At 35.9% G+C, this 24,619-nt stretch overlaps 2 protein-coding genes across 3 annotated transcripts in view; one reads left to right on the forward strand and one right to left on the reverse strand.

Annotated features, from left to right (window-relative positions):
* LOC307142444 (uncharacterized protein) overlaps positions 1 to 24,619 on the reverse strand; it is a 120,513-nt gene that overhangs the window by 8,271 nt on the left and 87,623 nt on the right. The window lies entirely within an intron of this gene.
* Positions 10,423 to 24,340, forward strand: zbtb8os (zinc finger and BTB domain containing 8 opposite strand). Of its 2 annotated transcripts, XR_013818472.1 has the most exons (8): positions 10,423 to 10,629; positions 13,889 to 13,913; positions 14,178 to 14,299; positions 16,938 to 17,020; positions 17,106 to 17,158; positions 18,990 to 19,026; positions 21,936 to 22,694; positions 23,024 to 24,334. XR_013818472.1 is itself a non-coding variant. In XM_079843328.1 (7 exons), exons 1-7 carry the CDS (start codon positions 10,548 to 10,550, stop codon positions 22,020 to 22,022), a joined length of 489 nt encoding a protein of 162 aa, XP_079699454.1. In that variant the 5' UTR covers positions 10,423 to 10,547; the 3' UTR covers positions 22,023 to 24,340. The 2 variants fall into 2 exon arrangements, 1 of the variants encoding a protein (XP_079699454.1); XM_079843328.1 differs by having other exon boundaries at positions 21,936 to 24,340.

The raw sequence follows: 24,619 nt of genomic DNA on the forward strand, positions 1-24,619 counted from the left end.
CACTAGGTATAAAATAACATCATAATAATCGGACAGGAAATCCAAACGTTCTCACCTATTATCCATCGACCTTAAATATGGCTTAAACATGCAAGTAGTAGGAACTTTACATGGCCATTCACTCTCATGTTAGCCTAGATTAATGTGCGCTAGCCTATTATAAGGAGCATATCCAAGTGTTTTTGCGGAGTGAAAGTTGTGTGGAAGCTGAAGTATTAGCGCGCGTACTGCATGACATGCAGACGTTCACTTGCATTTAACTTAAAATACTCCGTCATTTTTGGTCTTACATCAAGAGTTTTATGCACCGCTGCAAGCTTTATCTGTGCGTTTGAGCGCTGATTGGGCTATAGGCAGTTAAAGGCTCATTATTATGATTTGGCTTACTAATATACACGTGCGATTAGAACTAATCACTTAAATGAACGACTAATAGTCGACTAGAAAAATCTTTAATTGAGGGCAGCCCTAATAATACACTGTAAAAAAAAAAAAAAAAAAAAAAAAAACGGAAAATGTACTGGTAATTTTCTGCCAGTACATTATCCAGTAATTTTATGCAAATTTCCGTTGACCCTTAAAACACAAACTAATGCAATGTGTAATTCAAAATACAGGTAAAACACATGTAAAAAAACTATACGGAAAATTCCTTCATGTGTTTTACCTGTATTTTGAATTACACATTGCATTGTACTTTTTTTTTTTTTACAGCGTAGGCTTACCATAGCGATTCTGTGAAAGACAAAAACACATTTTGGAAGAAGGATTGATGATGTAAAAAAGTTAGTGTACTTTAAAGTATGCAGGTTGTTGCATTAGAACAAACAGAAAGAGGAAAGAAAGAAAGAGGAATTGAGCATGAGTGTAGAAGGAAGTTATTAGGCACTAACAGGGTAACAACAGGAAAGAGTCAACAGGTGGAAGTCAGTGAACCAATGAGAGTACTTGTTTCAAGATGTAAGAATATAAAGTTTGTGTGTGTGTGTGTGTGTTCAGCAATGGAGTTTTCGGCTAAGAGATCACCCGACTACTTTAAATAAACCGAGGAAAGGAAAACTTTGTAATGCATGAGCCTTCATTGAGACAAAAGACTCAGAAGATGCTACATTTTTCATTAACAAATCACCAATTAAAAGAACTGAAAAACAGGGGGGTATTCCAGAAAGCAAGGTTAACTTACCGTCACATATACCTTGAACTCTCGGTTGATTAACCCAAACCTTGCTTACTCAAGGTATGCTGGTTCCAAAACCGAGTCCGGGAGTAAGTTCAGCCAACTCAGAGTATGTTCCCGGTTAACACACAAGACATTCTCAACAGAGCGACGAATCTATGATTCCCCATGAAAACAGACGCTAAGAAAAAGCTTTGTTCTTCTTCTTTTAAGATTTTCAAGCAGGGCCGTTTGGAGGGGGAAATATTTACCCGGAACTTCATTTAGACCCTAGTTCCTGCGGTCGAAACACACCGAGTTCCCCCCCAAAGTTCCTGTTTCCGGGGTAAAGTTCCTGCGGTGGAAACGCGGCTTTAGACTCTTTATGAATACGGGCCCTGAAAGTTACCTCTGTCTTTGTAACAGAAAGTTGAGGTTATCCGCTTACTTACCCTTAAACATACCTGGGTATGTTACATAACCTGCTTTCTGGAATACCCCCCAGGTCTTGTAGCATTTACATGACAATTGCTTGATTTTGTTGAGTGACAGAGACGACATGGAATATTTGTGTTGCTGACGTGACATGGCATTTTCACTGTCACACAAGATAAAAATGAATATATATATATATATATATATATATATATATATATATATATATATATATATATATACATTATATATATATTCATTATATATATATATATATATATATATATATATATATATATATATATATATATATATATATATATATATATATATATATTATTAGTATTGTCTAGATTTAAAATCCAGAACCTGTTGATTACCCGTTTAATTAGTTGAAGGACAAGGACCTCATTTTAAGATCATTACTGTGAAGCATGACATGAGCACATGGTAAGATTTTTACTCAGAATTGTTTTTAAAAACTTAGAACCACTATAAAAAGGTGTTCATTTCTGTTGTCCTTTGGTTTGACACCCCTATATTCTTAATTCTTTCTGTCACACCATAGGACACATTTCAGTAAAAGTGTTCAAAAAACAATGAAAGAATTGACTTCACACTAAATAATATGCATTGAGTTTTTTCTTAAAAAGTGGTGCTTTACAAAAAAAGAAGCATTTTTACTGCTTACAGCTACCCATACTTAGAGAGAGAGAGAGAGAGAGAGAGAGAGAGAGAGAGAGAGAGAGAGAGAGAGAGAGAGAGAGAGAGAGACCCTACGTTTATGAGTTTGTAATTGTTAGTCAACTCACAAAAGTTAGACTCAGTCAGAAACCTGCTAGTAAACGATTTTAAATCTTAATAACAAAGGACTTACTTACAAATCAGCAATATTTATCATGGTTCCAATGAGTAGAATACTCTTAAGTCCATTTACAACTTTGTCGTGCATGCTGCTTCTTCTTTATTTCACTGCATGCCTGAAGATACACAGTACTGCCCCCTTCTGTCAGTTCTGCTATATAGAAGGAACGCTACATTCATTTTCCAGGGACCATAGCTTTTTGTTGTACTTATCAGAATAACAACATTTAGCTATACAGCAGTTAGTTTTGGTCATTAAATCTGTTTGGCCATGTGTTTGGCCATCATGCATTGCGGCATGAATAAATTCATTGCTTTGTTTTACTATTTTTGGCTTTATTTTACCATTTGTCTTTTGTCAGTATAATCCCAATAACGACAGCAAATAAAATGGTAATGGTCTTATTATTAATAAAAAATAAATAATAAGAAAAAACCTTGTTACCATTGTTGTGTTTTGCATGCTGAATGTTGAAGTCTGTGTGTGACTCAAGCATGGTCAATTGCAAGATATTGTCACAAATATAGAGGAATTATATCAGTGGTGTAGTCTAGTTTTTTGTAGTGAGTATACTGTGATTTTTTTTTCCCTCCCAGCCTCATACGCACCCATCCAACATTCCAATTTATTATAAGGGACAAAGGACAGTCAGCTGATAAAACCGGTGCTCCAGGTATATTCATATAGTACAATCATTCTTAAAGGTAGTTCACCCAAACATTTAAATTGTGTTGTAATATCCTCACCCTCAAGTTGTTCCAAAACTGAGTTTCTTTCTTCTGCTTAACACAAAAGATGATATTTTGAAAAATGTTGGTAATCGGACAGTTGACTTCCACAGTAGGAAAAAATATAGACTATGGAACTCAATGGGTGCTGCCAACTGTCTGATTACCAACTTTTTTCAAAATATCATCTTGAAAAAGGCTATTGAAGCTATCTATTGAAAAATGAATCTCTTTTCAATAGCTAATTACTATAACTACACTGTAAAAAAAAATTCAGGTCTCCAAATAAAAAAATTTCTAGTGACTGATCACATCTAAATTTTTCAGTTGGCCAAATTGAATTTCTGTGAATTTATGCAATAGAAATTCAATTTGGCCAACTAAAAAAATTTGATGTGATCAGTCACTAGAAAATGTTCAATTGGAGACCTTAGTTTTTTTTTTTTTTACAGTGTATTGATAACTAATATCACCATATAGTAATTTATTGGTGTAAATGTTTTAAATTAGACATGTGCCAGTATCTGTAATACAATATAACATGAAAATGAATCAAAATATCGGGAATAATTATTTATTACGAATTACTTTGATTTTTAGAATGCATTTTAAGAATACATGTTCCCCATTAACAATTTAAAATGCACAGTACCACCGTATTCTAAGTAATTTACTTGTAATGGCAACATAAGTGTTGGCCAACATCAATAAAGTTATACTTGAATGTGTGAGGTTATAGATGTACAAAACATTAAAAAGTGTCATGTCAGAAGTGTTAGCAAAAAAATGTTAAAGGATCATTATCTCACACACACACACACACACACACACACACACACACACACACACACACACACACACACACACACACACACACACACACACACACACACACACACACACACACACACACACACACACACACACACACACACACACACACACACACACACACACACACACACACACACACACACACACACACACACACACACACACACACACACACACACACACACACACACGCGCGCGCGCACACGCACACGCACACGCACACACACACACTTTCCTTCCTTGAAATCAGGTAACTGTGATGTCTTATTGCATTGCTGCACAGGAAGAGAATTACAATAATATGAAAGAAGTTCCAAGTGCCCAACCAAAGGGAACACTAATCACAATAATGGCGAGAGGAAGTGGAGGAAATGAGTGAAAAGTCTATTTAAAAATTACTAAATAGTTTTAAGTAAGTTCAACAAATTATTGGACATTAGGTAAAGTGATGCCCCCCCCCCGACCCCCCCACCCACATTGACTTGAATTTAAATTAAGCTCAGAGAGGGAAGTCACACTCAAACATTTATAGGCCTCACATCCCCTCAGTCGATGTGTGACGGCTTCCCGTTAATAAGATAACACAAATACTTGTGTGGTATTCAGTTATCTGCAGCTGTGGCAACAAAAATGGCTGCAGAGAAACTGTTCAAGGCTAAAGACCAAATAAATTTATCACAGATAACTAGCGGGGAGGGTGCAACTACATATTTCACTCTATAGTTTCACCTCACTTCTCACCTCACTTATGTATGACAAAAACGACTTTCCATCACACATGGGACCAAACACCAGTTATTTTGCCAAGAGATGTCAAATTCATTATTAATTGTCAAGACATGGAGAGAAATACAATTTACTGGAGAGATGGTGTCTTCATGCCCAGCTTTCACAAAGCTTGGGCGTTTATATGCTGACCAAAGGAACTCATGTTACGTTTAAAATAGATGTATACATCATGCTAACACAGTCCTCCTTCCTTATAGAGAACATATGCAACATTGCATACATTCCTATGTAGTAAAAATAACTAATCTTCATGTCTCTGACATGTAATCCTCACACACGTTTTAATGCACACTCAGTGATTGACTGTCACACAACTCTGATCTCTGAAACTCAAAATTCAACGACGTCAAGGCTATAATGTGATTTTCAAGGCACACCTGATTCAAGTTAGTGTTACGCTTTCTCCAATGGTAGAGCCACAGACCCTCGTATCTCCCAATAATAGTGGTAATACGCATGATGTCATTGTTTCACAAATTTGTGTTTTTGTCAAGCGGCAACCTCCCGCAGTTTCTCTTGAAGCCAATACGGAAGTGCCTCAAACTGCAATTCTTCGACTGGCCGCTAGGGACAGGCTCCAGAAGGGAGCAGAATCTCATTGAGCCCCATGTTAAAATGCACAACTTTAGAGCAGAATAAAACATGTTTAGAGCCTGGTACAAATTGTGCTTTTAGTCTATATGGCTCATTTTGCCCTTCATGACAACTGTGAGGGGGGTGAATTTTTTTATAACTCATTCGTTTACATTATATAAAGCCTTAAAGTTCTGCATAATTAAGGGCGTGGCCACTTCGAGTGACAAGTGGATAGCCATTTATCTGCTGTCTGTTAGTCATCGCGTCACTTAAGCTCCGCCCACGTCCCGCCTTTTTGCCCATTTTCTGTTATCCAGGAGTGATGCGCGATGACGCGCTGCCAAGATGGCAACGGCCAGCTCGTCTCTACTTTGCGCTTCAGAACGGCTCATCAGAATCCTATGGGTGACGTCACGGACACTACGTCCATATTTTTTTACAGTCTATGGTTTTTGTAGTTTACACTGAGACAATAACGGTAATGTTTACAAAAACCTGCACTTTGAATCCCGTTTTGCACCATGGCGGTCTCACTATTTACATGGCGGAATTTGCGAGCGGAAAGGAGAGGCTTCTCCGGAGAGGAATCCTTTTATTTGCTGCTGCGCATCCCTGTGTGTGTAACAATCAGAGTGTATATTACTAACGCACCCTTTAAATAACACAAAAAATAATTGCCTCAAAATAGCAAAGCGCCAACACACTTTAACAGTCACTTTAGCCGTGTTTCCTCCGCAGGAATGGTCTTGATTCTCAAGACCATTCGATTGATTGTCATTTTCCATCATGATTTTTTTTTTGTGACTTTTCTAAAGAAACGACTTTTTCGTACTTCTCCTAGGCTGTTTCTGTGAATTTCCCAAAAATCTTACCAAATCATCTTCAGACCATGCCGACAAAAACGTATGGAATTTAAGTTGATTCGGCAAATCGTTCTTGAATAACCTGCGAACGAATCAGACAGTGGACGTGAAAATGAACGCGAGGCTATATCTCTGCAGTGCTTTAGCGTATTCTGACCAAACTTGGTGTGTGTTATGACAACCATGACCTGAGGCTACTTGCACTGTTTTGGTGCAGTGCCACCTAGTGGTCAAATGGCTCTTTTTGTTCATAACTTCTGAACAGTTTGCCCAAAAATCATAAAACTGGTCTCTTTAGATTCGGCGCAGCATGCCGAGTCGATCAATACCAAATTTTCCCATATCAGCCATTTTGAATTTTTTCATAAAATGCTATATTTTACGAACGCATTGGCTTATCATTACGAAACTTGGTATGTGCCATATAGAACCTTTTTTTTTTTAGAGTGCATAACCAATGTGACAACCTGCTTGCATAGGAAGCGTGCCTGGGACTATTTCAGGCGCTGCGTAATATCATTGCGCCGCTACACCCATGGTACGGCACAAAGTTCCCTGATTATTACGCAGAAATGAGAGAATAGTTCCTAGACATATCGGTCTAGAAAATCACAACTTTTCATTTTCCGCTGGTCTTAGTAGCTACACGATGTAACTATACACATCACAACATGTAAATAGGAAAATGTTGCTGTTATTTTGTCAATTATTGAGCAGTAGTCTAGCTGGAGCCATTTACCTCCAGTCTCCTGGTGCGTCTCAATCAGCTCCCTAGTTCAGTAGTCAGGGCAATGATCAGGGAGTCAACCCACTGACTTATGTCCTGATCAGTGCCCTGACTACTGAACCAGGGAGCTGATTGAGACGCATGCTTTGTGCTAAGCTAGGCTAGCGGTGTGTGCGTCAGAAAGAGTTATGGCGCGCACAGAGATGAGAATGGTATGTATGGACTTATCTAACTCTGGGGGATACAGTGAATAAGCTAAAGTCCCAAAAAGTCGGCGTGTTCCCTTCATAGATTCCTTGGGTCATACAAGAACATAGTTACCAATTTTGCCATAGTCGGCGAAACTTCCTGTCCGCCAGAGCCGGCCCAAGGCATAAGCGAACTAAGCGGCTGCTTAGGGCCACCTTTGCCACCAGGGGGCCCCCAAGAGCACATAAAATTACTTTTTGCAGTATGTTATTTCATGATGATTGAAATCGCGAAATGGCCTTAAACAATTACTAAATAAACTGTAAAATATTACGTTTTCTAATATATGCACGGATTGATTCTGACAGCGCTGCACGAGCTTGCGGCGCCATCGGCCAGACACTATTCGCTTGTTAGCCAGGGTTAAAAGTCCAAGTGCGAGAAAAATCTGTGCTAAAACGTAATGTTACTTGTCAGTTGCCCGGTAACCTTTTTAATGAATGGATGGATTTGAGAATGCGCTATGGTTTAGTGCGAATATCTTGTCTGACGTGCTGCGCATTTCGTACAGAGTACAGCATAACTTCCAGTTTCTCAATAAATGTTTTTCTGCAATATCGTCCCCTTGGAATTATAAGTTGTGCAGCCTATATTTTGGAAGTTTTTATTTAGAAAATTAAAAGGGTCTTTCTACACAGTCGAATGGAGTGCAAAAAATAAAATGTTATTTCCGCCAAAATAAAAGCTCTGTTTAATGTTTGAAAGAAATCAACATTTCTTGTTTTTAAAAGAAGTCTCTTCTGCTCATCAAGGCTGCATTTATTTGAGCAAAAATAAAGTAAAAACGGTAATATTGTGAAATATTATTATAATGTAAAACATCTGTTTTATATGTCATTTATGATTATTATCAATGGTGAAAACAGTTCTGTACAATATTTTTTGGATTTTTTGAAAGCTTTCTATTTCAGAGAAATGCTGTTCTTTTGAACTTCCTATTCATCAAAGAATCCTGGGGAAAAGTGAGCATATTCAGCATAAGAGACTACTTACTTTTTTTTTTTTTAAGTACATATCCCAGTCTGAACTGTAGTACAGTAAGGCTTTGAATATTAACATCTGACCACTCTTGTGGGTTTGCTACTGTTACAATTAAAAACCGTGTAAGGGTAAAACTATTACAGCCAGATATGATGAACACAGCTACAACTAACATTGATACTGGGTGTGCGAATTATCAAGAATTGACAATAGTCACCGAGGGGCCCCCAAATAAAATTCTGCTTAGGGCCCCATAAGGGCTTGGGCCGGCCCTGCTGTCTGCCATTTTGATTTTCTTTCAAAAACCTTTTTTTTCGAACACCTCCTTGACCATTTGTCCGCTTTTTACCAAATATTGAATCCTATCATCTTCAGACTGTGCCGACAAAAAAAAAAGATAGATTTCTTGTTGATAGACGAAACGGTTTCGTATACCACCGCAACAAATTTTAGGCATGATGCCAAAATGACTCTTGAGGCTGTATCTCTGCAATGCTTTGGCAAATTGACACCAAACTTTGCATTGTCACCATTGTCACCTTACTCTGACCACACCAGGTCACAGCGCCACCTATTGGTTAAAAGTCATAAACCATTAAATAATCTTAATTTTACCAGTGACTATATTTATGATTTTTCAGCCATCTTGCTTAAAATCATCTTAAAATGTCTTTTCTTGCTCGTTGTTGCACTTGGTCTGATGCTCCCAGCCAAGTTGGCATGACTTGTGATCTTTGTGCTTGGCCCCAATAATTGCTGCTTGCAGCTGAATTTGATTTACTTTTGTGACAAAGTAGACTGCTCATTTGTGTACTTTCCCCCCACTCATCCTCTTAAATGTGGAGAGTGTGTGTGCTGCATCTATCCATGTGAATAAGCTCTGCCTTGTGGTGTGTGTCTTTTTCATCTCATGTTTGTTTTCTCTCTGGCCAACTCCCAAAAACTTTGAAAGTCTTTCTATCTCCAATCCATCCAATTTACATTCCTTGCCATGATTTATACAGAGATTACGTGTCCCTTTAAACAGTTTATCACTGATGTAGCCTATGACTGCAGAATGATAACTTGAAAAATGGCTGCATCTTGCAAATCCTGTGCAATGCATGCAAAGGAACACACATGGTTTAACACTTTCCACACATGCCAGAATGACTAAACTTAGTTTATTTACTAGTTGCCATATCAACATTATTTAGAGAAAAAATAGCGCCAAAAGATATTACTGAACATTTATTTAACCATAGCAAAAGTACATTTCTTACTTAAGTTTAGTTTTCATCTCTGTTTTTTTTGTGTTTATTTAAAATAAGACAAATCCAATATTATTTGAATCTTATATCTGTTATTTAATAGTTGAGATCCTTCTTTAATGCTGATCTAACAGCAGAAGACACGAACCGCGATTTAAATCCCAGTTGTGCAGATGGGGTGCGTTACAATGAGCCCCTATTAGAAATATGATATTATATTCTATACTTTTATTAATTCTTTTGAGAAACCATGAGAAAAGGGTGAATAATGACAGAGTTAATGTTCAGAAATGATTAATTATTATTATGTTTTGAACTATGCTGTATAGCTGTATTTAGCGATGTGTTTGTAGTCAAATTCAAAAATGTTTATATTTTTAATGATTAAAAAATGCCACTATTTTATTTTAAAAAGTTAATAATTGTATTTTGTTGACAAAATATTTTAGTTTGTCTTGTATATTTTTTTTTATTATATCAGGTAACATTTTAAGCTGTCATTTGGTCACATTTCACTTCCATTCTTTCGGGGTAAATCAAGAAAAAAGTATACACTGTATTAATGAAACAAAACCACATAATTGTACTAGACATGTGTGCAATTAATGTGGGAAAAAATAAATACTTTGAACCCCAAGTGGATTTACACAAACTGAGAAAGGCAAAAGGCGTTAGGTTGTGCCCCGCTCTCCCCTATCAATTAGCCTACTGGAATATCAAAGTGGAGAATTAATCATTAGGGCATTTAATAGCACATATTAACTCTCTGTCTACTCCTCCTTTACCATCTATATTGGAAGAGGTAACTTACCAGTGCGTGAATGAAAAAATCTCCTTTTATAGCTGTGTATAAAGTTAGCATATTAAAAGGGGCTTCACTGCTGGATTTACAGCTGAAGTAAATAATTACCAACAACTATCATTACCACAGCGATGACACTTATAAGATATGTATCAAGTTTTTTAAGTACTAACGGGACTTTTATTTTGAAAATGACTAGCCTACATAGCTCACTGTGTCTGTCTTCACATGTCTAGCATGTTATCACGGAAATAACCCTTACAGAGGAATAAAACTCACTCAGAGCAGAGCCATGAATGAACGCGAACTTGATCTCACAGATGCGCAAGAAGCAACAAAGTTAAAATACCCTCCAATCACCAGAAAATATGAGTGTAAGTAGAATCAAATTCACTGTATTCCGCTTGCGTCATGCAGATCCAGTGACGAACACAATCAAAAACGCACTTAAACGTAAAGTATATGTCCTGAAACGTATGTCATTCATACATAAGAGTCACATATAAGTAAATGTATGGACGTTACTTGACAGGAACTTTACACAAACGCAATATTAACAGGCAAATGTATTGTGACCAGTGTTGCCAACTCTCGCGAGACAAATAAGCAACCACAGCTTCCAAAACAAGCCCAAAATTTGTATCAATAAATGAGCCTGCAACATATTAAACTGAAACCTCTCGGAGTTTGAAAAGCAAAAACAGATGTGATTTTACAAAAATCATCAAATTGCAATAAAGGACACGCAATATCCTCCGATCAGCTGTGAACAGAAGAGGTTTGGAGATGGAAAAAGAGAAAAAGTGACATGAAGGCCAATTATGGGAACCCATAGTCGAAGTTAGTGCTCACATATTAGGGGCAGTAAGTAGTGAACACACACTGCAAACCGTGAAAAAGATAATCCCTACATCTCAATGTGCACACTATCTGCCCTAAATAGTATTGAGAAGTACTAATGTCACATACTATTTAGGATGGATATAGTATGCACATTGGGACACAGGCAAGCACTATATGGAAGCGCTGCAATATAGCCACATATTTATAATAAAATAAATTCGAACCATACCTACTGTTATTATTATTATTATAGCCTACTTGTTTTTTTATAATAGCCTGTAATTTTAAATACATTACAAAAATATATTTTTAATTAAATTAGGTGCCTCTCCTCCCTGTTTCCTCTCATCTCTGTACATCTCTGCTGGTGGCATTGTTTGTAAAAAATGTATACGTCTATTTAAGTCTACTAACTATCATTACGTGCATTTATAACGTCACATACCTGCACGTTGAATGCGATTTTTCTTCGAGGCGGGATATAAAAGGACGGATTACTACAGCACTTGTATCGTTGCACTGAATGGCTGCGAGAAGACAGTGTCAGTCAATGTATTGGACAAAACAGTGACTATAAGTGTAAAGAAACGTTAAAGAAAAGTTGCTTATTATATTTTCCTAAAAAGCAACCACATTTTTTAAAATAAGCCCAAAAAAACGCAACCCGCGACTCGTGATTTTTTAACGCGACTTGCCAAAAAAAGAAGCCAAAAAAAAAGTGTTAAACGCGGACTTGGCAACTATGATTGTGACGCTCATGAAAATAAATTGGGTCACGTGACTTGATACCAGAGGTTTACGTAACCACGCACAATGTACGTAATTATAGTAAATTACAAAACATATTATTACATTTTTATTATATACGCCTCATTTTAAGATTAGTAATGGTAAGACGCGTGTGAAGTAGCGATAAGAGGGGGAAAAAAGAAACTCAATTGCTTCACAAAATGATTGACACCTGCAGGTCAAAACGGTGTAACGCTACGAAAACTGCCCAGACATGATATGTTAATAAAATATACGTATATAATTTTGTCCTCGAAAAGTATAATCTATTAAAGCTTAATTTACATATAATAACTCTAATTAAATGTTAAGGGTCTGTATAATCTGTGCATGTACTACCGGACAACGCATCTTCACTACCTTCCAATGAAGAAATGTCAAGTGAAGCCGCCAACGTCCGAATATGGCGCTGACATCTTGCGCAAATTTTGGACAGAGTCTGCGCAGTAGAGAGCAGGAAGTAGAGATATCAAAAGCCCGCCCACACTCTCGCAGATGCAGAATAACTCATTATGTCGGTGTGAAATAAACAGGTATGGAAATGTAGAAATTAAAGCTAAAGCTCCAATCTCCTCCCGAAAATCCCGAAAAAATCAGTTGGTGCTTCAGTGACAACTTCACCCAGGGAGGCCGTCAATCACAGCTGTCAATCCCGTTTTTATAGCATCAAATAACTATCTAAAACTAAACTAATGTAAAAAACGAACACTTGAAATGAAATTAGCGAGATAAAAACTGCCTACAATCACATAAACCATCTTTGGGGAAAAATTAAGTATAATTTGATTGTTTAGTTTGTCTCGCGTCCGTGAGAAAAGATGAAGGGGCGGGAGTTATGAGCTATACTGGGACCAACCACCTGGGGGCGATAGACACGTTTTGGCTTCAGCTTACAGGACTTGTGCGGCAGGCTTGCTTCATATAGTATTATAGATAATGTTCTAATGCCTCAATCTTAAAGGGACAGTTCACCCAAAAATGAAAATTCTGTCTTCATTTACTCACCGTCAAGTTGTTCCAAACCTGTATGATTTCTTTCTTCTGCTGAACACAAAAGATGGTCAGTAAGCAAACAGTTGATGGGCCCGATTGACTTCCATATAATTTATTTCTATGGAAGTCAATGGGGCCCATCAACTGTTTGCTTACCCGTATTCTTTAAAATATAATATTTTGTGTTTTCAGCTCTTATTAAAAAAAGAGAAAATGTTGGAAGTAAAATATTGCAATTCTGTGATTGTTCAATGTTTGCAAATTGTTAGTTTAATCACATATTTATATACTCTTAACCATGGGCATCGGAGCAAAAAAAATGTGGGTGGGTCCTCTCCCAGAATTTTTTTACTGGAGTAGATGCCATTTACATTAAGTAAAAATATATCGTCTTATTTGCTAAATGTCTGGTTGGGCTAGACAAAATTACGGAAATCACCATCGTATCTTTGACAGCAGCAATAGAGTATGGGTAAGATGCATGGCATTACGTTTTGACGCAAATCGACCCGAGGTTCGAATCCGCCTTTTGCCGAACTCGCTCTACTCCATTTTCCAATCACATATCAGATCGGAAAGGCATTTATTTTCAATAAAAAGTAAGAAAATATTAGAAAAGTGAAGAAAAAAAAGCGTCTAACGTGTTTAATAATAAGTGTTTATCAGTTAGGGGTATGTGAACAGTCATGTGCTGAATTAGAGACGATAAAAGTGGGTGGGTCTTGTCCCACCCACATACAATGGTTCCGACGCCCATGCTCTTAACAATAAAGGTTCTTTAGTGGCATTTATGGCTCCATGAAGAACTTATACGGATAGTGGGAAAAAAAGGTTCTTTAGAATATTCAACTGTTTTTTTACAATAAGAAAACATGGAATGTTTTACTAAATGGTTCCTCTATGGCATTCGCTGTAAAAACCTTTATTTTTAAGAGTGTAGCTTTTTTTTTGTTGAGTGTGAACCAAAGTCATGTCATCATCAAAGCAATATTTGATCTTCTGTTTCAGATCTTGATCATACTGCAGATGTCCAGTAAGTATTTGGCTGTACTCTTACTTTAATTAAATATTGCAAAGAGAGCTGGAATGTCAGAAGCTCGTCTAATGGTAAACATCGGAAGGAAAAGATAAATTACCCATGGTTTTAAAGGGAAAGGGCGTCATTCCTGCATCACTAGTAATGTGATGGGTTGTTCAACTTTGGCTCAGTGCTGTTTTTAGCTAGATTTAAAAAAAAAAGTCATAGTGACATTCCCATGTGTATTCACTGTATAACTTTGAACTTCTTTTACTGTAGGATTCATTCGTGGGGCGATTCTCTGGAAGAGGCCTTTGAGCAGTGTGCAATGGGAATGTTTGGCTACATGACGGATACAGAAACGGTGGAACCCACTGACACTCTAGAAGTAGAATCAGAAGGTGGGACACAATATTCAACCTTTTCTTTTCAGAACACCTGGAATTACAAGATAGTAAACCTTAAATAAATAACACAAATAATGGAAAACTAAACCTGTATTATGTCAAATCACATTTGCGCTTATGTAAATGGGATTTACTCCAAATGCCATCGGTTTTTGTGACTGATTGAAAACCATAAGGGAGATTTGGGATTTTTTTCAGTAAAAAGAAAGGCTTCGTTTATGGTGCTTTTCACCACTAAATACTTACCGGTATGCCTCTCATGCTCACCAAGGCTGCATTTGTTTGATCAAAAATACTGTAATATTGTGAAATATTACAATTTAAAATAATAATAATAATGTTTTCTATTAGAATATATTTTAAAGAGTAATTCATTCCTGTGATCAAAGATGAATTTTCAGCATTATTACTCACGTGATCCTTCAGGACATTTACATGAATTAATTTGGCAGATGCTTTTATCCAAAGCGACTTTGGATACATGTTTGATCGGTTCATTTCCTAGGAATCAAACCCATTACCTATTTGAGCAACAGAAAGGCATCAGAAATCATTCTAATATGCAGATTTGCTGCTCAATTATCAATTCTCTATTATTAACAATGGAGCTTATTATTATTATTATTATTATTATCAGTGTCATTAAACAATTTTTGCTGCTTAATGTTTTTGTGGAAATCGTGATACTTTTTTTCAGGATTCTTTGAATATAAATTTCAAAAGAACAGTTTAAAAAAAAAAAAATAGAATCTTTTGTTACACCTTTGCTGAAGAAAAATAAAATATAAATGTATTTTTTTTATTATTTAAAAAAAATCATACTGCAAACCTTTTGAATGATAGTGTATCACGGTTTATATGAAGCATATACAAATATTAAGCAGCAACTGTTTTCAACATCGATGATATGTTTCTTGAGCAGCAAATCGGGATATTAGAATGATTTCTGAAGGATCATGTGACACTGAAGACTGGAGTAATGATGCTGAAAATACAGCTCTGATCACAGAAATAAATTACATTTTACAATATATTCACATAGAAAGCAGTTATTTTAAATTATAATAATATTTCACAATATTACAGTTTTTACTGTATTTTGATCAAATAAATACAGCCTTGGCATAAGAAACTTCCCTTAAAAAACAAACTTTTGACTGGTAGGAGTGAATAAATGATTAAAAGAGGGCCCATTTTGACTCACCTGTCTCTTTAAATCATGCCACTATGTGTGTGGGTGTGTGTGTGTGGGAGAAGTGCAGGCATTTTAATGGGGACATTTATTTGGAAAACGGCTTAAATCATACTAACTGAAATGTTTTGAAAATGTAAAAATGCAGAAAGTTTTGTGTGATGGATAGGTTTAGCAGCAGGGTTAGTGTAAGGGGAGAGAATATTCAGTTTGCACTGTATAAAAAAACCCATTACGTCTATGGGAAGTCCCCATAAAACACAGAAACCAGTATGTTTGTGTGTGTGTGTGCGCATTGTTTCTTGACACGCTCTATTCGACATGCTATCACAGAGCCACAGTGGAGAAATAGTGCTGGTTTAGAAAGAATGTGTGCACTTTTCTTGTTTAATCGGGCTTGCAGTGTTTGGATAATAATTTATCTCTTTCTCTCGTTTGGCAGCTTCAGTCAAGATTCACTCATGATTTAGTGAAATATTAATATTTCTGGCGATGTGTATCGTATCATGAGGTGCATGGCGGCACCCAGCCCTACAGTGAGGCGAAGCTTTACTGGAATTGTGTGAATCCTCCAGCCAGAGTCAGAGGAGAGGTTTTCTCTTTATAACTTTGTGGCCAGACCTAATTGGTGACGGCACAGTCTAAAAGTAATATAATTACAGAAATTAATTAAATTCTCTCAGCATAATAAACAATTTTTACTGCGGAGGATGATATTAAATAGTTTAGTCTAGTGGTTCTCAAAGTGTGCAGAGGCAGAATTGACATTTAAAGCTTCAAATGACCAAAACATTTCACGAGACAACCACATTTATAGTGCTTAATTATTCTATTAAACTTTTATGCTGCAAAACAAACTATTTTTCGCTATTCAACAGACAAAAAAGCCATTAAACTGAAAGAAAATGCTATTTTTTGCACTGATAATATTATTGACGGCCTCATGAATTGCTTGTTTGTGAATTGCTACTTTGCAAGACCAGTGGCTTTCAACCCGGCTAATAATATAAACTGACATCATATTTTTGAGTTTATTTATTTTTAGTTCAGTTCAGCTTAGATGTGAGAGCCTTTGAATATATTCTTGTACAAACTATTTAAATAAAAGCAATTGAATAAACATAATTTTTCATCAGCCAAAACGTGTGTCCGGCCTTCAAAAATTGACATCACCCTTTATTCAAATATTACTTAAAAATTGTTAAAGATTTTGTAAGATTATTGCCTAGTTGTGATAAATGCCAAATTGGGTGGACATAATTTTTGGACAGTCTATCATGCAAAGAAATTATGAACACATGCAAAAAACAAGAGAGAACCAACAGATTATTAATAAAAAAGAATTTTTTAATTCTATGCTTTTCTTATCTAATAATCTTATCTAATTTCTAATAATATGTTTTCTATTGAAGTGGTTACTTGATCTTGTTTTTGTTTCAGGAGACGATTTGGAGTCACTCCTTTTCCATTTTTTGGATGACTGGCTCTTTAAATTTAGTGCTGATCTCTTCTTCGTTCCAAGGGTAACACATGCACTCATTGTTTGATTTTCCTATAATCTCAGTCTTCTCTGTTTTCCAACAATCTTGCCCTCTTCATGTTTTGCAGGAAGTCAAGGTGCTTCATATAGATCGAATGCAGTACAAAATTCGCTCTATTGGGTAAGACCTGACTGAAAATAAAACCCTGGAAATAAAACTACTAGGAATACTAAGAGCCTCCTTCACCAAATGTCACCTCACGGTCCACTGAGCTACTATATTCAGCAGAACACTAATCTATTGTTTCCTGAACCAAATGAGTTCAATTCATTTGGGTTAGGTCTACAAAGCGAGACGGAAAGCTTTGGAATGATTCAGAAAGAACCATGTCGTCATATTACATGCTTTATTGATTGAATCGGATTTATAGTGAAAGTGAGATTTTTACTGGAAATGGTGACTGTTGTGAATATTTCATCAGAGTGCGACTAAGCCCTGAACACAGATGGTCTCTAACTGAGAGACAATGTTCACGTTGTTTAAAGCTCGCTCTCTCTGAGTTAGACACATCTGTCTCTCAAATGTTTCCCATGGGAAAACAAACACACTGGCAATAAACCTGCTATAATTTAATTAAATATTAGATTTTTATATTCTGTTTACAAAATGAAATTAGTCGCTCAAGTCGAGTCAAATTTATTTATATATCGCTTTTCACAATACTACAGAAGCTTGTTTCTGCCACAGAATAAAAAATAAAAAAGGTATCTCGCAATTCTGACTTCTTTTCTCAAAATGGTGAGATATTACCTCACAATTGTAAGTTATAAAGTCAGAATAGACCTTTATCACACTCCCTATTTCCGGAAGCCACAGTTTTACTACGAATACCAAGGGTAAACTACAATATCAATGTTTTTAAAAAAAAATTATGAATGTGAGGTAACTGCCTTAAAGAAATGTAACAATGGTAAACATTTAATTCATCTTAATCAGTAATGCGTTGATGGCACGACTGCTTTGCATTTGAAAGGAACACTAGGCTCATTTTCCAACTCCCCTAGAGTTAAACAGCTGAGTTGTACCGTTTTCAAATCCATTCAGCCGCTCTCCGGATCTGGCGGTTGCACTTTTAGCATTGATCATTGAATCGGATAAGACCGTTTGCATCTCGCTCAAAAGTTTCAATATTTTTCCTATTTAAAACGTGACTCTTCTGTAGTTACATCGTGTACTAAGACCGACGGAAAATGAAAAGTTGTGATTTTCTAGGCCGATTATGGCTAGGAACTATACTCTCATTCCTGCGTAATAATCAAGGAACTTTGCTGCCGTACCATGAGAGCAGCGGTGCAATGATAATAGTGGGAAAAAAAATGTGCATAGTAAAATAAAACCTGTAGCTGTAGTTTGCTATTTTCCCCATAATAATTTTGTCAGATGAATTCTTTAACCAAGTTTAGTGTTTTGTTCTTCACTCATCTATAATATGTATATTTTCTAATCAAAATTATAAAATGTTCCTCATATTTTGATGATTTAATTGAACTTGTAGGGTCATTAAAAATATATATCCCCTCTAGACATCACTTTTGACCATAAAATCCTATGCAACCAGTTGCATTATGCCTTGCATATTCCAGAGAATGAGAAATTGCTCAAATGAAATGACCATCTTCACATTCAAGTTCAACTTTCAGTTCTGTGCTTAAAAAAAGAAAAAAGAAAAAATGGGTGAGGAAAGAGACAGTCATGTGAAATAAAGTTTCATTGTGACTCGCTGACAAATGGGTCAGCTTTCATGAATAGTTGACCCATTTGACCAAGCTTGATTTCCTCTAGCCCTGAAAGTGGCCCCACATTTCCTGAAAAGAGTCGGACTATTCCAGTAGTGGCTTTCACTGCCAGTACCTGGAATTGGCAATCTCACAAAGCCGGCTTTCTGAGAACAGATGTGAATCATGTTAACATAAAACTAATTTAAATTCTTTATCACTTTTTTTGTTTGTAGATGGGGCGAAGAATTCAGCATAAATAAGCACCCACAGGTACTTTTCCTTTCGGTCTGTGTGGCCACAGCTGTGGTTTATTACGCATTCTAACAGTAGCTCATGTTGTCATTATGATTTTTCTTTGCCAATCCTATAAATAGAACCCCCCAGAGGCCTTTAATTGATTGATTTGCTGATAATCCACTTATGGGGATTCCCTAATTATAGCCTTTTGCAAGAATTAGAATGACCACAAATGCATGCATAACATCTAACTAGACTCTTATCTAGGTGATCACAACCACAGTGCATGATTGGACTTTTTTATTTGTATTGCTTGCATTTCAGCAGCACAAAACTGGAGTACTAGAATTGACAGTATGATAGCTGGACCAGTCTGAAAATGTTACCGATATACTGATTTGAAACGTGTCATAATCTACAATCCAACCCTCTCCATTGACTTATTGTATTATCTATTGTGTGAAGCTGCCTCCTTGTCATTTCTGATTTATAACAAAAAAGACAAAAAAACAGAACAATGTCTAAAGCTGCTATGTGACGGGGTGTGCAGCAAACAAGCTAAAAAACAGAACTACGTTTTTATAAGCTGTTGACCCCAAAAAACGAGCGTTTAACCCTTAATCGTCCCTTGGGGTCCAGCTGACCCCACTGGACTTTTCCTCCATTTTTTAAAAGTGTTCCCTTCATCTCAGGGCCATGAGACTCGGTGACTTTTCCTACATAATCTATCTAAACATGCACAAAAAATCTGGGCTTGATTTGGTTGTTCTAAAGGTGTGTAAAAAAAAAATTACCGTTTAAGTCCCTCGGGGTCAGATTGACCCCACATTGAAAATGAATGGGAAAGTGTAAAAAATACATTTTTTTCACTTTTTTTGTCAATTTTTTTTTACTAAATCCAGTATAAATCTGAAAATTTCCACATTTATATCAAGGTCTGGTCCTAGAGCATAAACACAAAGTGGAACGAACTTTCTGTCTCATACACACACGCACATACACACACACAAACACACACATGTGTGTGACTGCAACAGAGAGCATTTTTATAGAAACTGGCAAATAAAATCAACAAAACTGGCATAAATCTGAAATATTTTCATACATAAATGAAGTACTAATACTAGAGCACAAATGCAATATGGAACAAGCATGTTCACTGACACGCACACACACACAAACACAAACACAGGTGTCTGGAGCATTTTTTTGGATTTTGGCAATGAATGGGAAAATGTAAAAAATGCTTTTTTTTTCACTTTGTTTGTAAAAAAAAATCAACTAAATCCAGTATAAATCTGAAAATGTCTACATTTATATCAAGATCTGGTCCTAGCGCATAAACACAAAGTGGAACGAACTTTCTGTCTCATACACACACGCACACACACGCACACAAACACGCACATGTGTGACTGCAACAGAGAGCATTTTTATAGAAACTGGCAAATAAAATCAACAAAACTGGCATAAATCTAAAAAAATTCCATACATAAATGAAGGACAAATACTAGAGCACAAATGCAACATGGAACAATCATGAGAAAGAGAGGGAAAAGGGCAAATAAAAGAAAGATGAACGGCAGCTTAACTTTTGCATAACTTCCCTATGGACCTCTATTGGATAATGTGGTCATTGCTCTCTCTCTCTCTTTAACTATAATTCCTAAAGTTTTTCCACAAACCTACAGATGGCAGTATTCTATCCCTAACACATAGAGCAATGTCCAAAAACTATTTATATTTATTTAAGATCATCATTCAAGTGATTTTTTCATAAAAAAATGATTTTTAATGAGCCAATTTATGACATAGTTAAGTATTTGTGCAGTAAATAGGTAAAAAACTACCAAATACCCACAAAAACACAGCATAAATGTATAGTTGAGAAGTAAATAAAAAAATGATATATAGTTTTCCATGTAAAAAAATTATATTTCCTTATGCAATCGCTCTGTAAAAGCTTGGGGTCTATCTGACCCCAAGGGACTCAAACGTAAACCCTACTTGAGGGGCGATTAAGGGTTAAAGGGATAGTTCAACCAAAATGAAAAGTAGACCATGATTTACTCGCCCTCAAGTCATCCTAGGTGTATATGACATTCTTCTTTCAGACGAATACAATCGGAGTTATATTCAAGTCCTGGCTCTTCTAAGCTTTATAATGGCAGTAACTTGTTGGTCCATAAAAGTGCATCTATCCATAATATAACTGCACTCCACGGCTCCGGGGAGTTAATAAAGGCCTTTTGAAGTGAAGTGGCGCTAGTTATTAGTTACAAGCTAGTTAGTTACAAGCTAGTTATTTTAGTCTATAAAGTTTTAAATATGGATATTTTTCTTACACAAACGTGCCACTTCGCTTCAGAAGGCCTTTATTAACCCCCTGGAGTCGTGTGGAGCAGTTATATGATGGATAGATGCACTTTTATGGACTGTCACTGCCATTATAAAGCTGGGAAGAGCCAGGACTTTTTTTAATATAACTCTTGATTGTGTTTGTTTGAAAAAAGAATGTCATATACACCTAGGATGACTTGTAAATCATGGGCTAATTATAATTTTTGGATGAACTATCCCTTTAAACACTTGTTTTTTTGGGGGGTGGAACATGAATCTTTTTCAGTCCACTTGTTTTCAAACATAAAGCTCATATGAGTCATACGGGTGTTCTACATTACTTAATCTGTGAAAGTGTTTGTGAACATGTACTACATTTATTCATTTGGGCAGATCCTTTTACTTTGACCAAACTAAACAAGTCTTAAGAAACCGAGATGAATGTACAAGCAAACAGTCACATCATTGGTTGAGTCAAACACTGTTATGTCTGATATGGGTAACACAAACATTTGAATTCCGTGTGGTGCATAAATTACACTTGCATTTAAACAGACATCAAATTCCAAAGATTTTAATGCTTTTATGCTCTTGTTTTGCAGGGTACAGAAGTGAAAGCAATCACATATTCTGCTATGCAGGTACACGACACAGAAAAGCCAGAGATCTTCGTCATCATTGATATTTAAATTCACAACTACCTCCTTTTTAACTGACTTGATTTTAAAAGATTGTACCTTCTAGTTGGAATGGACATGTGAGAGTTGTCATTTCTGTAAACGATGGAGTGCTATGTGGATTACGTGGCTAAAAGGCTACATATTTTTGACTGATTTTCATGATTAATTATGATATAAAAAATGCTTTTATTTTGTGAAACACTAGAAATACACACACAACTCCAAGAAATACTTTTGACCTAAATACTGTCCTAAACTTAAAAAAAGAAAAACATTAGTAATGTTTGGTCAAGGCCGTGCATAATCAAGATTATTTTTGTACTAAAGTTTATGAAAAAATAAAATACATCTCATCAATCTTAGTATATCCTGTTCATTTTAACGCTACATTGAAAGTAAATCCCTCCAGTGATGATTGTGTGTGAAACCCTCTGACATCAGCAGCTACAATGACTTTCAGTGCCATATTTATACAGAAACAAACATTTGAATAGTCAGTGTTTTTAAATATATACGTCTTCAATAATCTGTCAGTTTTAAAGCTGAAGTGTGTCATTTCTGTGGCTCCAAAGGTGGATAGTCCTGCCACAAACTCATGCACTGGGTTGAGCTAGTGTTCAGTTATTGCTATTGTAATGACATCGCTTTAGGCATATCTTTTATGCCAGGAGTTGAGCTAGAGTTCAGTTATTGCTATTGTAATGACATCACTTTAGGGACATCTTTTATGCCAGGGGTTGAGCTAGTGTTCAGTTATTGCTATTGTAATGACATCGCTTTAGGCATATCTTTTATGCCAGGAGTTGAGCTAGAGATCAGTTATTGCTATTGTAATGACATCACTTTAGGGACATCTTTTATGCCAGGGGTTGAGCTAGTGTTCAGTTATTGCTATTGTAATGACATCGCTTTAGGCATATCTTTTATGCCAGGAGTTGAGCTAGAGTTCAGTTATTGCTATTGTAATGACATCACTTTAGGGACATCTTTTATGCCAGGGGTTGAGCTAGTGTTCAGTTATTGCTATTGTAATGACATCACTTTAGGCATATCTTTTATGCCAGGGGTTGAGCTAGTGTTCAGTTATTGCTATTGTAATGACATCGCTTTAGGCATATCTTTTATGCCAGGAGTTGAGCTAGAGATCAGTTATTGCTATTGTAATGACATCACTTTAGGGACATCTTTTATGCCAGGGGTTGAGCTAGTGTTCAGTTATTGCTATTGTAATGACATCACTTTAGGCATATCTTTTTCCATTGACGGCCATTCAAAAGTAGCCGTGAATTCTGCAAAATATATTTTTTGTAAAATTACTTATACTATTTTTGATTCCTTTTATAAAGGCTAAAAATCATGGAATGTACTTTTTTCAAGTTGCACAGGATTTGGAACAAATTGAAACAAATGGATTGCAATTGCAACAAAAATCACACACTTCAACTTTTACGGTTTCTTCGCTACCAAATCTGATTTACATAAAGTCTATTTGAGCAGCATAACTTTAAATACAATAAAAGCCAACTATAAGTAGTTATAAAAAAATATTTTTGCCTTAACTTAAATAATTTACCTAGTTTCCTTAAAATTTGTGTTAATACACTGGAGATTAGATTAATTAGTTTAAGAAAAAAGCGTGTATGTAAATTTCAAGCTATTCATAGGAATGAGGAGTCCAGTAACGTGAAGTCATCTCTACTTGTCACGGCAGTATAGCCACAACAGAAGGCCTGTTGAACACAGGAGGAAAGTACACAATATTGACAGAACCACCACAGACGTTCTGGAGTTTATGTTGCCATCTGCAATAAAAGACAAAAGGAACACGTCACTGACATGACTCCATTTCCAAATATCTGCAAGCAATTTTACTTCTATAATGATGTTTTAGAAACAGAATATTCAGTAAATTGGATCAGTTGAGTTTGTAATGTTTTTTCAAGTGTCTAATGCTCATAAAGGCTGCATTTATTTGATCCAAAATACAGTAAAACAGTAATATTGTAAAATATTATTACAATTTAAAATAACTTTTCTATGTGGATATATTGTAAAATATATTTTATTCCTGTGATCAAAGCTGAATTTTCAGCATCATTACTCCAGTCTTCAGTGTCACATGATCCTTCAGAAATCATTCTAATATGATGATTTGCTGCTCAAGAAACATTTCTGATTATTATCAATGTAGAAAACATCAATGTTGTGCTGCTTTGAATTTTTGTGGAAACCGGATTTATCGATTGATCTGTTTCAGAATTCTTGGATGAACAGAAAGTTTTCAAATAAACTTAGTATTTCAAATAAAATGATTTTGTTACAAATGTAAAAGTTTTTATTGGCATAAATAATCTTTGCTGAAAAATACTATACCCCAAACTTCATATCCCTATTCATATGCATATCTCCTATTATAATAGGAGTTCAAAGCATGGCAAATTCTCAAGCTTTGTGCAACTCTTCCCTTGCAATGACTGGATGCCTATGGGAGGATTGTATAATCTGCTATTCAAGTGATTATTATTCTGTGTTTACTGAAACAAATCAGCTTGTTTGTTTAAGAGCTTTCAAACACAAGGGAGGAGAATGGGGTGGTCCTATGGTCC

Source organism: Gobio gobio, assembly GCF_949357685.1.
Source record: "Gobio gobio genome assembly, chromosome: 18".
Classification (NCBI taxonomy): Eukaryota; Metazoa; Chordata; class Actinopteri; order Cypriniformes; family Gobionidae; genus Gobio; species Gobio gobio.